This window comes from Bombus fervidus, chromosome 11 (assembly GCF_041682495.2).
Source record: "Bombus fervidus isolate BK054 chromosome 11, iyBomFerv1, whole genome shotgun sequence".
Taxonomy (NCBI): domain Eukaryota; kingdom Metazoa; phylum Arthropoda; class Insecta; order Hymenoptera; family Apidae; genus Bombus; species Bombus fervidus.
Window position 1 is genome coordinate 7,506,302 of NC_091527.1, and position 13,060 is coordinate 7,519,361.

At 49.4% G+C, this 13,060-nt stretch overlaps 1 protein-coding gene across 4 annotated transcripts in view; it reads right to left on the reverse strand.

The window, feature by feature from the left end:
• Positions 1–13,060, reverse strand: part of Pxb (putative Hedgehog signaling attenuator pxb) — a 229,434-nt gene that overhangs the window by 47,361 nt on the left and 169,013 nt on the right. For all 4 annotated transcript variants that reach the window (XM_072012975.1, XM_072012974.1, XM_072012976.1 and 1 more), the window contains one exon: positions 9,127–9,304. In XM_072012975.1, coding sequence (XP_071869076.1) covers positions 9,127–9,288 — 162 coding nt within the window. In that variant the 5' untranslated portion in view covers positions 9,289–9,304. The remainder of the gene's footprint in view (positions 1–9,126; positions 9,305–13,060) is intronic.

The window sequence follows — 13,060 nt, forward strand, 5'->3', positions numbered from 1 at the left end:
ATTGTTCTATGCTGCGCTCTCTGCTATCGGTTAATGAAGGTATGGCCTTTCTCCGACCCTGTCATCGACGCTGATTTCACGTCCTGGAGACGTTCCGAATTTCGTCGTCGCTTAAACGAAGGTTGAGAAGAATTTAACGGAGCTACCGTTCCTATTCCAGCGAAAAGAATGTTTCTGTTAGCCTAGATTTAACATTCCTGAGGGATATTTCGCATTTGGCTCGGTCGATCGTCACGCCCAAGGAATCCAAGTTTTCTAGAAATTTCTAGGGACAGAGAGGTAGCTCGTTAGTCATTAAAGTTCGCGCAAGTGTTCATTAAGAGTTAATGATGCCATTAGACGTAACCTAGGGCCAGGATCGTTAACGATGCGCTGTAAGTACCGCGGAACCAACCGAGTACAGTCGGCGTGGCGTTAAGCGTAATCAAAGTATTCCAATGCGGTTACTTTCACGAGAAAACGAGGTAATCGTTTTTCACCGACGACGATCCTTCCGGAAAGAAGTTGACTCTGGTGCGCTGCGAATGCTTTTATTTCTCGAGCATTCGGGAAAAAGAAGCAGACGACGTTCGCGCGACGCGATTACCATCGTCATTCTCCACAAGATTCAGGAGATTCCCAGAAACGTCGCCTCTTTTCTAGCCTCTTCTTCTTCCCTTCGAAACGCGTTTCACTCCGTTTGGCACGTTTTGACGCGCGCCACGCTTCCGCGTTGCTCTCGTTTTGTCCGTTTTCTCTCGCTTTCCCCCGGAAGCTGCGATTAAGAGACACGTGTCTAGACAACGAATTTCTTCCATTGCTTTTCTCAAACCTCTATTCTCGTACAACTCATTCCTATTTACGTTATCCTATAGCGAAATCCGTCAACGTTTTTGTTTCACGATTATCATTCCAATTAAGGATTTTATTCTTCTCTCATCCTCCTTCCTTCCGCTTGAACAATATACTTCCTAGAAAAGCTCACGTGCAATTCTCTTGCGCGATATTATTGACCTATCTTCCAATTTTACGTAATGCCTACCTTTCGCACTTTCGCCGATAAATAGCAGCGCGAATTTCACCACCAGACCCTGCAAACACTCGTAAACACGGGATGCGTATCAGCAGATCCTAACAAGCAGGAGGGCAGAAGGAATCGGAATCGAAACACGAGGTTCCTTAGCACGCGACCGATTTTAATGGACCGCAGAGTTTCGAAGGGTGGAAGCCCGCAAAATTTTTCCGCATGACCCGGTACGAAGCGACGACTAACGACGCCAGGGACGTGGATCCTGGGTGCAAAGGGTCGTTTGGTTCGCGCGAACCGAGTCCATGTCGGTCGGTGGAGCGCTCGGCTCAGCGGCTGCGGTTTCGCTACACCCTCGTTACGATCCCCGACCAGTCCTTGATTATTCCGGATACGCGTAAACACGGCTCGTCCCGCGAAACTGGAGAAACCGTAAACCTCGTCAACATTTGGACTGCCAGCGATCCGACGACGACGAACCCCCGTTAACGCCGGAATTCTCTCGCTGACCGCAAATTCTCTCGCTGCACGCCCCGTTGCTTATTTTCCGCTGAATTATGGATACGCGAAACGAGTTCTCGAGGAAATTTCCACGTCGTCCAGAGGATGTGCGTTCAGTCGCGGGGAAATTGCTCGTGTAAAACGTGTAGGAGAAATTTTTCGTTCTGCATTTTATCGGACGAGCGAACGAAGCGGAAGCATGGAACGAAAAGTGATTATTTTTCCCAAGGGTTGGTCGTGACCCGTGTTCGTTCACAAGGTCGAGAAAGTTTTCACGTACTCGTTTCCACGGATGCGTGCTGTGTAAACACGCCGCCAGGCGACGACAGGGAGTCGACGCAGGCCTGCACACTTTTCTGGTGTCTGGCATCTTCTACGATTCCGTCTTGTTTCTTTGATCTAATTATAATCGACTGTTTGGTCCTTATTTGACATGGGAAAACCATGTCCTCTTTTTTTCCTGAAGCAACGAATGCGGAGGAACGTTACCCTTTCGGTCGTAGAGTAGCACGTTATGCACGAGACCTTAAAGCGTGTAATTTATAAATCCCGTAGATACTCGACACGAGTTTAGAAGGATTTTGCCTCATAGTCTATGCTACGTCGCTTATGGCGATAACTTCTCGTATCTATAGATTATCCGACAATCTCGTGGAAGTTTTACTACGGTGTTTTACTTCCATTACTACTCTTTAGCGTTAAATTGTGCTTCCAATGAACGAAGCTGAGCCCTCGCCATTTGCCTCTTATCTTAATGAAATCAAGAAAGTTATAGATGGTTCGAGCATTCGTGTGAAACACGATCTTTATTGTGAACCTCCGCGTTTCTATGCCTGGACTGGTAGAACCGTCCAGTTTAAAGCTATACACAGTACACGCAACGAAAGAAATCTTTATGAAACGACCAGCGTCTTAGACGCAGTTCTCTCTAACGCCAAGAAAATTTTCATTTCTTTTAACGAGAAATTCTCTTCGTATTCGAGTTCGCTTTTGTTTATATTTCTCATATTGCGAGAGTTAAATATGCCCTAAGTTCTTCTTCAAGTTCCATCGAGATTATCGCGTAATACTTTCCAGAGTCCCTTTACGAGAGTCATTGCCGCAGACTAAACAGTTTCGTAAGAAACGACCACTTGAACCGCATCTTTTCAAGTAGAATCTCTTTTATTCTGGAACCGAGACAGGCAAGTTCTATCATGCGGCGTTTATTCCGCCGAACTCACCGTTCGTTCAAGATGATTCTATCTTGGTGGGAAAAAGGGGTGGTTGCTGTCGCGGTCGATTTATCGCGCCCTTTCAAGGACAAGGGAGCGATGTTATTACGCGGTCGGGACGGTTATTGGTCGCCTTTATGTCGAAGTAAAACCCGTGAACAGCGATGGAATCGGGCGGAACGCGGTTATTCGCGGATATAATAATGGGGCTAACGACGCGAAGCGATATCAGCTGCCGGGAAGAATCTCGGCTAAGGGCTCTCGTCGATCCCCTTCTTCGTCGCCTACGCCTAACGAAAGAATAAGAGCCTCGACACACAGCCTTACCATATATACCGCATTAAACGTCGACTTACCTCGAGTTCGCACGTTGAAATCGTATTTAGATAGCTCTTGAAACATTAAGTTATCTCAAAATCGTTCATAATTATGGATACCTATATTTCAAGGATATTAACGAGAAAGCTGTGACAGTAAAAAAATTGTTTGTTCGATTGTTTAAAAAATTGTCACGTTTGCTTTCGTCTCGTGCTGGGAAGGTTTGTCGGTTCGTTAAGCGTGCCACGATCCTCGCGTGATTCCTACCTAGAGAAATCCCGGAAAGACCAGCTCCTATCGTCGAAAAACAGGTCTTCCCTTCCAACGAGCTAGACAAACAACAACAACGCTATCTAAACACGTTGTCGAGCCAGCTCTCCTGGTACATCTTCCTCGTCTCTCGACAGAAGATTAACTTGACGCGTGACGCTCACATTACAGCAACCTCTCGTCGTTTCTACCTCGATGTTTCTACGGTTCTACCGTGCAAACAGCCGCCCCGGGCTTCCGACGCTTCTTCACCCGCAACTACCGTTCACCTACTCTGTTCGAACGCTCCTCCGATCGTACGTCTTATCGTTTGCAGATCGATCGAAATTTCGAACGCGAAAACCGTCGAACGAGCAAGGAAACCGATAACGCGGTGGGCTGTGGCGGATTAATCGGTGATTTACGCGTAGTATGCAGCGACGTCGATGATTTACCGCGATTTTCCGGGCAAACTTAACGCGTTCGCGGGATACGCGTACGTGCGCGCGCATACCGGACGTTTCAACCGGTACTTTACGCGCTTACACGCTCGCTGATTACGTCACGCTCGATCGCAGCTCAAACGGACGCGATACTTGCCATTTAATATCGACTCTAATCCGAGATAACGAACACGTAGTTCGCGCCACGGGTATCTGCTCGCTTTCCGTTTAATAGCCATTTAATAACCAACTGGCTTACACCAGAGCCGGATTTATTGCGCCGAGATATTTCTCCAACTATCGCGTTTCTTCGCTTATCAAACCTTTTGCTTTGCTACGCGACGATCGGAGGATAAAAATAAATGCTCGGTAGCAGGAGAAAAGTGACTTTTACGTTTATCCTACGTGGAACAACGGTCTGTTTCCTTGCTCGTTTTTCTTGTTTTTGCTTCGTTTGACCATCAGACGTGGAAAAGCTTCCAGGATCACGTGTTTCTCTTTGCGGGGGATTTAGTTGTGACATCTTGATGAGATACGTTCGTTATTCGCAGAAGAAGCGCAGAGAATGGCGGATGGATTGAAAAGCGGAGAGGAGTATGCTAAAGAATTCCTAGGTACAACGATATGCCGCGGCACACACGAAGCGGGAAAATATTACGTGCGTCGCGGAACGAACAGGGTAAATCGGTGCTTTGTATATACGCTGGAACAAAGCGTGTAACTGTCTGCCTCGAGGTTTTATCCTCAGTGCGATGGAATCTTCGGACCAGAAGGGAGGACGACAGAAGACCTTCGCTGCGATCAAAGGATTTCGCTTCCTGCTTTACTGACTCCACTCTATCTCCAACGATATTGTGATTTTTCAATGGCCATGTTCATGAGCATTTCACGAGCTCCAATTTGATGACCGTACAGCGAAACATCTGCTCTTAGACGGCTCCAGGATTTCCATATCATTTGGTAAATAAGAAGGTGGTAAACAGTCGTCCAGGTGGAGCGAATAAATTCGATAAATAATCGTGGAAATTAGCGTGGTGTATAGAGGCTCTGGTTAGCGAGCGCCGGTTATTGCAGTAGCCAAATCGGCCGGACCCCTGGCCACGAGTCCTCGGACAGACTGACAGGAAATCCGGACCATCGACGAAAGAGAAGAGGAAGAGACACAATCGGTTCGAGATAATCCGGACGAGAGTCCTCTGTCGATACCCAGGAGGAGAACGTCGACGTCTGGCATCGATTTGCTATCCGGACGCTCGAAATGACGATACGTTCCATCGAGCTCTACCCGATAAACGAAACCAATTCCACTCTTGCTGTAATTAACCGTAGCTGCAGCAACGATACAGCACCAGCCGGAGGATAGCCCACCTCCGCTGCCGTCGCCGCGAAATCGACAATAACTACCCCTTTTCTTCCCATTTTCCAGGCTGGTTCACTTTTTAGTCCTCTCGGCGTGCTTCGTCGCCGCGCAAACTTCTGCCTAGGGGAACGCGGGCATTCTTTCCCCCCCTTCTCATCTTTCTTCGCGTCCCTTTTCTCGCTTTTCTGCCTCGCCACTGCCACGCTGTTCTTTGTCATCCCTTCGTCCCCACCTATCGCCCCCAGCACACCGCCAGAAACAAAGCGGATTCCCAGGCGTAATAAAGAGACTCGCTCGATGCAAAAACGCCATCATCCAAGACTTTTTCCCTTTTCCACCCTCCCTGCTCCGCCCCTTTCACCCTCCACCCTCGATGTGGCCGCTCCTCGATCGAAGGTTACCCGAAAGGGAAGCGACCCCGATCTCGCCGCGACTTGCGGCTAGCAGTTTCTTCTCGTTTCCTTTTCTTCGTTCAACGGCCGGCTCAGCTTTCTCCGTTTGCGCGTTTCGAAGCCGCGCATCCTTAAACGCGTTGCTTTTCGTAGCCAGATGGTGGCGGATGCGATCTCGCGCGACTCATAATTCAAACGCAGAGTCGTCCAATTGGTCGCACTATACCGCCGCATTATACCGGAGAGTTAACGTAATTTTTCACGGTGGTTGATAAAGAGGCGGACGCTGGATAGCTGATGGTTCCTCGCGTACAGAGAGCCGTCATTGCCACCATTGTCGTCCTCGAACACGCGAAAGGAAGAAGATATTAATTCTGAAAATATTCGCTGCAAACTATCGCTATATATAAGTGGCGATAGAGTAGAAAGGACTGACGTTGCCATCGATGAAAGATGGCGAAGAAACGCTCGGCTAAAAGCACGAAGTGAAGCAGCTTATTAAATATCGCGTAATAAACTCGAAACGACTTACAGAAGTTGTATTCGCCAACTGCTTTCTAATTACTGTCATCCGGTTCTCGTCCTCCGCCTGTATCTCCATCTTTTCAATTCTCTTACGCTCTTTACGACGATTTCCTGCACGACGACTTCTTTCTCTCCTTTTCTCAAACGAAGCTTCTTCGAAGTTTCCCTTACAAGACGCATCCTTTGATATTAAGCGTAGGAAGATGTAATTTCGTTCGCGGGTATCAACCGGGACAGGCAAGAATCGTCGAGAGGGAGAATCGTAATATGATTCTCGGAACAAATCGACGGATCGTTGGTAGCTAAAGACCGAGAACTGAAAAGGCAACGCCTCCCAGTGCAAGCCCGCAGATCGAACGTCTTAAGAGGGGTTGGAACGCGCAGGGGAAGACAAAGACGGTGGCGAAACGAGAGACAAAGGGTTCTCGTCGTTCTAATTTCCAGGTCGCGTCATGGAAGCTGCAGAAGCTCGGTCAAGGAGCGTTGGAGGACAGACAAAATGTTTACTGCAATTTCGGTAGTTACTGCTGGCGCGAGAGGGTGTGCGGGGGGGATAGAGAGGAGCGAGAGAATTCAATTAAGGACGCCCGATGCGTTTAACACCCCGTAAAGCCAGACGAGAGGTGGCAAAAACCAGAGCGGGGCTTTCCTTCGAAACTCGCGGGATTTGCATGTGCACTGTGAAACGTTGGCAACCCCCTACCCCTAGCACAGCAGCGGATGTCTCGTTCGGCGGAGGGCAACCGTAAGCTGGCGTAGCTTACCCGATGGTCGCCTACCTCGTGCCGCTAAATAATTATTTTAGATTAAACTCTCGCTCGCTGCAAGACACTGGCCCGATATTAAAGTGATTTAATAGAACGCGGCCGGCGCGAAATTAGAAATTATAAATGGCCGCTGTTCGCCGCTGTAAATAACGCGAATTTTACGGGCCAACCGATTCGCGATTAAAACGATCGTACCTCTCCGCCTTTCCTCGGTTCGTCACACCACCAGCATCCTTTCTCTCCTTCCCGTGACCCGTCCTTTGCTTCGCCGGTTTTTCCCTCTGGAAATTCCCGCGAGATTCCGCAGGCCGTTTAATCGAAACGAAACGGAAGATAAATCTCGAGGCACGGCGCGGCCGGCAGATCCTCCAATTACGCGTAATGATGTAAAATCGTCGGGCGATAATGGGTCCCCGAGTTCACGACGCTGCCGAGACACGTGTTCTCTATTAATAGGCCCGCGCCGTTTTTATCCGGCCAGCGCACCGGTCTTCGCCACGCGGCGAGGAAAAAAGTCGAGAGAGGAAGAGGATGGGGAAGACGATGAAAAAGAGGAGGCGCGGTGGCAGACCGATGGCGCCTGTCACGGGTAAATACAGTTTTTTAACGGGCCGCTAAAGACAATAACAGAAACAGCGCGTCGTTCTATCGTCCGTCCCTCTTTTGTTGGTGCACCGAGAGAGCAAACAGAGAGTTACCTCTCGATCCGGAGCAACAGACCGGAGGAACAGCAACCCGAACCGATTACTCTAACCAACTGGTCTCACTTTTAACATCCGTCCCGATGATCCTACTCCCCTTTCTCTACCCTTGATTCTCCTTTGCGTTTCCTTTTCCCAACGTTCCGTGTCGCCGGCTCGGCCGATTTGCTCGACGATAAAGCTTAACGAGCGAGAGCGACGCGTACACTAAGCTCCGTTAGAGTCTCTCGCATAAATGAAATTTTAGAGAGCGTGTGCGGGGATTACGGGAGGTCGTAAAACTTGGGCATATTTTAATAACGAGTTACCTCGTTAAAAATTATAGAGCCAGAGCCGGGAGAAATCGTTTAATTGGTAGGAACGAACCGCGCTCGGTATCACTGGTGTGCTATCACGTACCGATTCTCCGATTTTCTTCAAGACGGAAGAATCCTCAGGAATGGTCGCGCGACGACGATAATAAAACGAGCGACGGGGATTAATCGAGCCGCTGGCTAAGATTTATCGCCGTGAAAGAGGAAAAATGAAGCCTTTTGGTGTCCACGGCATCCACGGAGAATTGTAAAGGCTGGTTGCGGCAAACTACGCGTCGCAACTTATTCGAAAGTTACCTGTACGGTGCACGAGTGGAGAATATTGGCCGAACTACTTTAATTGGAATTCTTTCCTCATCTTCCGAATCGTTTCCAACCGAACGGAAAGTTAGAACTGCTATACGTGTTCCCGGATCGCTGTTAATAGTTGCCTTTCTTATTTCAACGTTTAAACATGGTACAGTCGGAACGATCGTTTTTCTCTTTTAGGAACTTCTATCGCCGAGAGCCGAATTCCAGAGGGATATTTTGTCAAGAGATGATTTCTCACGAGAAAGAAGTTACACGACGACGAACGAAGAAGAGAGGAGGAAAGCACGAGATCTCGTTTTTGTCCCCGCACGTTCCCGATTCAATTTGCTGGCGTCGGATAAGGAGTTCCGGAATTTATCCCGCCTTAAAATCCCGTCCTTTCGATATGAATCGAGCAACCGTGGCTCCATGCTCTTTCTTCCACCGGTTCTTTTCTGCCACCTGTTCCGCCATTTCGACCGCCCTATTCAGGAATTTCTATTCCACCGGACTCATCAAACTCCCGATTCCGGTGGCCGCCGGTTAGTTCCATCGGCTTGGGTTATGGCTTTTCGAGGAGAAGATTACTTTGCCTTGCTCGTGTTTGACGGTTCATCGTTAGGATACAAAATGGAAGTTAAAATGGAATATTCGAGTAGATACTTTCGGATGCGTGGATTACGCCGGGGAGTACTTGATAGGTGACGAAGGTACGCCAACTTTCTCAAAGATGGATGACCGAAGCAAACCAACGTAAGACTTCAAGATCAAACAGGAGAGTTATGAATGCACGGGACGAGTTGTATCAAGAATTAACGAACGCGGTGATGTGCCACGACGCGGCAATCCCTTTACAGGTTCAAGTACGAAGTTGTACGAATCGTACGAAGTTCCGTAAGGAAGCTCGATAAGAATCCTACATCGACGTTTTCGCACGATCGCTCGCCAATGATCGAACAATGGTTTTGGTCAATTGGAGAATTCGCGAGAATTCACGAAACGTTGTAGGAGTAACGGGAGGGATAATCGAAGGAATCGAACTTACCGGAATGGCGACGCAATCTTCGATCTCGGTGAGGGGCTCCTCCGAGCAAAAGGTGCCGTCGGTGAGGAAGGGTGGCCGAGGGGGTGGCGGCAACTGGAACTCGGGGGGTGGCCCGGGGCACTCAGGGCACTCCGTGCTCTCCAGCGTTTCCAGCTCCTCCATCCTCCACCTCAGCGTGCTGAAAACCACATGGAAAATCAACGCTCGATTAATCTTATTGACAGAACTATTAATCGGCACGTGGGAGAAGCTTTATCTCCTCCCCAAGGCTGCGCCGCCTCTCGTAATTTATTCTTCCTCTTTTCCTCTCGCGTGTAGGAGTAGCTTCCAACTAGCGCGGCATCGATCTTTTTTTCACTCTTTTTCTCTCCTCCGAGCCCGAGTTGTTCGCGGGTCGAACGTTTTCCCCGGAACCCTGGAAACCGAGTTACCCTCGGTGTTCCTCCTGTCTATCCTTGGAATGCCGTGCAAAACGCCTGCACGGAAAACAATCTACGTGCGCTTCGCGGAAATCTCGTTACTCGGTGGAACAGCGATCGTACGTACGTGAACCGGACGTTCTTCTAACGAGAGACAAAGACGGAGAGCAAAGAACGAACGAAGAGGAAAAAAGAAAGCGTCGAAGAGAAGCTGCGGAACGGAAGGGACAGCGCTGGGCCGTCGGTCGGATAAACTCGTTAGCAACGGGTATCGTCGAGGGAAAACAGGCGGTGGCTACGGCGGTGGTCTAGGCGAAGCAAGGAGAACCGGAGCACGAGACTGGAGACTCCAGGCTTGAGAGAGGGAGAGAGAGAGAGAGAAAAAAAGGAGAAATGCCGGTTGACCGAGAAAGTTCGCGGCCGGGGGTTAAATTGATAACGGGCCAGGCTCCCAACGGCGGCCGGAGAGTGGATTTCGCCGGCTAATTAAGAGATACGCGTCTGGTAGCCGGTTCTAATGGCCGCTGACCAGAGAATAGAGAGAGGGGAAACTCTTGACCGGTGCAACTCGTGCGCCAACGGGGTAAATGTGTTATTTTTTCTACGCACCGCATGCACAAACGCACACACGTGTCTATACACCGACTCATGGGGGAGGTATCTCGTTAGCATAGGAAGCACCTTTGGGTCAAGTCGTTCCAGCCGCTGCCGACTAGTTGTGGAACGGTCTCCATCTAGTCGGTATGCTAATACAGGGACTTAATTACAGTCTCATAATGAATCAGTCACGCCAGCGGTTCGTCTGCTCGCTACCTCCCATTCCTCCTCCCTCGTCCGGGCACACACGATTGTATTCTCTTGATTAATTGTTTCGGCCTCCCCGTAAGCACCGACGCCGCGACGTTCTAGCCGAGGATACACGGCGTATATCATCGAGACGGAATAGACGATCCGCCGATACGACGCCACCTCTATTCGTCATCCAACGCGTGATTTCGCTGATTGATTCCTCCCCTCATGCACTCTGACTTTCTTTAATCGACGTAGCGATACGCTGACGGTGAAAGCCTGCCGGAAACTCCGTGGGTGGGTGGCACGACGCGGCAGTACTTTGTGCGATGAGTTTCGTATTTTTTAACACGCGCCAAGTCCAATGTAGCGAGGTTCTCCGTTTCTCGTATAATGAGACTGTTCTTGTTCAAGTGGACACCGGCTGCGGCGTAACTCTACGCTTCTCAAGCCGTTTGCGTATTCGAGGAACACTTGCCCGTTGGTAGCTCGTTCGAGTCGACAAGTGGAGTGACTCACGAAAAGGAGACGCAAAAAAATACCCCATTAGGGCTTGGCAAAACAGGGGACCTGTTAACCTTCGTCCGTCATACTGTGAGTTTCGACTAACGATCGTTCGAACGTTTAACTCGATTCGTCGCCAGTTTAGGAAAACTGAAAAAGAAACATCCAGCAACCCTTTCCAAACAAACCCTCGGAAGGTTAGATGATTTGTACGAAAGCAAAGTTCGAAACAGCAGCGTGGAAACAGAGCGAGGCTCCACGATGTCGTTGACATTCGCTTGGAAACGACTTTGCACGGAAGTTAGGGCTCGTTCGAAGGTGTAACCAGAAGAGCGAGAGAGACGAAAACGGCGAAAAGAAAAAGGCATCGATGATGAAGAGCGTGTCGGGCCAGTATTTTGCACGTGGCGTAGCTAGACTAGAGGCAAAAGAATGGGAAGAGAGAGGTGGATCGAATAGAGGGAAGTGGGGGCGAGCGCCGTGTCGGTGGATGAAGTCGAGGAAGCAAAAGAGGAACACGTCCGCGCACAGTTTAATAAACGCAGCGTTCCTTCCGTTCCGTTTCTTGGCTCGGCCGATATTCCAGCTCGACGCTGGCGACGTTGGAACCCCACGATGCGTCTCCGTTTCTCCAGCATCCACTTGCTCGCTCTCAACCTCCGTTCTCCTCTCATTCATATGCAGAGCAGAATGCGGACGAGCAGCCAAGCGAGCGCCGTGAAGCGCTCATCTCGTTTCTGGCTCGGTTCCGCGTTCACCAAATCTCCAGTTCGCGTGATTTTTATTTAATTCTGCCCGATACAATCCCTTACGGCGTCGCCACGCTGCTTTTCCAGCGCCGCTTCTCGCCGTGCTACGGATCGCATTCTGTTCTCGTGTTTTCACGAACGCCGAAACTCAACCGATGGAATCTCGACGTGAAAATACGATTACGCCGTACAATTTCGAATAATTTCGAATTCCTCCGTTGTATCCGCGCGAGGTTAAAATCGTGGTCGGCGAAATTTGCGCCACCGTACATTGGGACGGAGAATACGTTGCGCAATTTGCCAAGAAACCGAACGTCGCGAGAGATGTAGTTTACCAGCGCTTGCACGACGAGCTTTTCGCACAACGAAGGGTCTGCGGATCAAAATATACAAAAGCAAGATAGGGGAGTGGTGGTAGACGGGGAAATTGAATGGCGGAGACCGGCACAATACCGTCTCGTGGAGCCTATCGGTATTTTCCAGGCGAACAGGAAACCGCGTCTTCCGCGCGTTAAATATTCGTCGGCCGACGAGGCCCGATGGGATTGCGGCTTTTCGCAGATAGAAAAACACCGTCTGATATCCACCAGCGTAAAAGCGACCAAACACCCTTACCCTACCTTCCTCCCTGTCTCTGTATTATAAGAAAAAAAAAAAAAAAAAGAACAAAGTTTGATACCAAGTTTGATAAATTTAAGGACAAGTTACGAGCCGTAAAATAGAATTATCGAGAATTCGGCGTCCGAATGATAGAACCGCGGCAAAGAACAATATGTCATCCATTGTATTTCGAGGCAGAAGAGGAAGCATCGTTGACGGGGCAAAAAGTCAGGCTGAAGCAAGAATTTATTCGAGGGTTAATTGGAAGTGTGCCGCGCGATTTCGCGCGATAAATCTCACCGGTCGCGTCTAGGAGCCACGAGGGACAACCTCTTTCTCAAAATAGTCTGGAACAACGACCAAGGCTGGACTGGAGCCGGACCGCGGCTGAAAATTCGGCCGGGCCCCGGAATTAGAAATGATGCGCGAAAAACAGGAAAGTGGACGTCGGTCTTAATGAAATTGTGCGCTCGAGAGTGGCCGTTCCTGGAAAAAAGCGCACAGTCCGGCTCACGCTCGCTGTACCGACACCCGCTACGCTAATAAATACGAATATACCAACGGCTGGTCTAGCCAGCGGTGGCTAATTTTGACGGAGAGAAACGCGATTTGGAAGTATGGCGATGGCCAGTGAATAAATAATACCGATACATGTACATAGTAGGAAGAACAGGCCAGAAGTAATTATCACGTTAATTAAGTGTCACTATAAACCGCTGCGTCGAAGCGATAAGAGGATTACGCGGTGAAAAAATTCGAAGCGGAACGATCGTTGAAAGGTAGTGGAGAAAGTTTCTGTAACTAGATTATGTTGGCGTATAAATTAGAATCTGGGCAAAACCGCATCGTTTGGAATTATACAACGTAACCAAA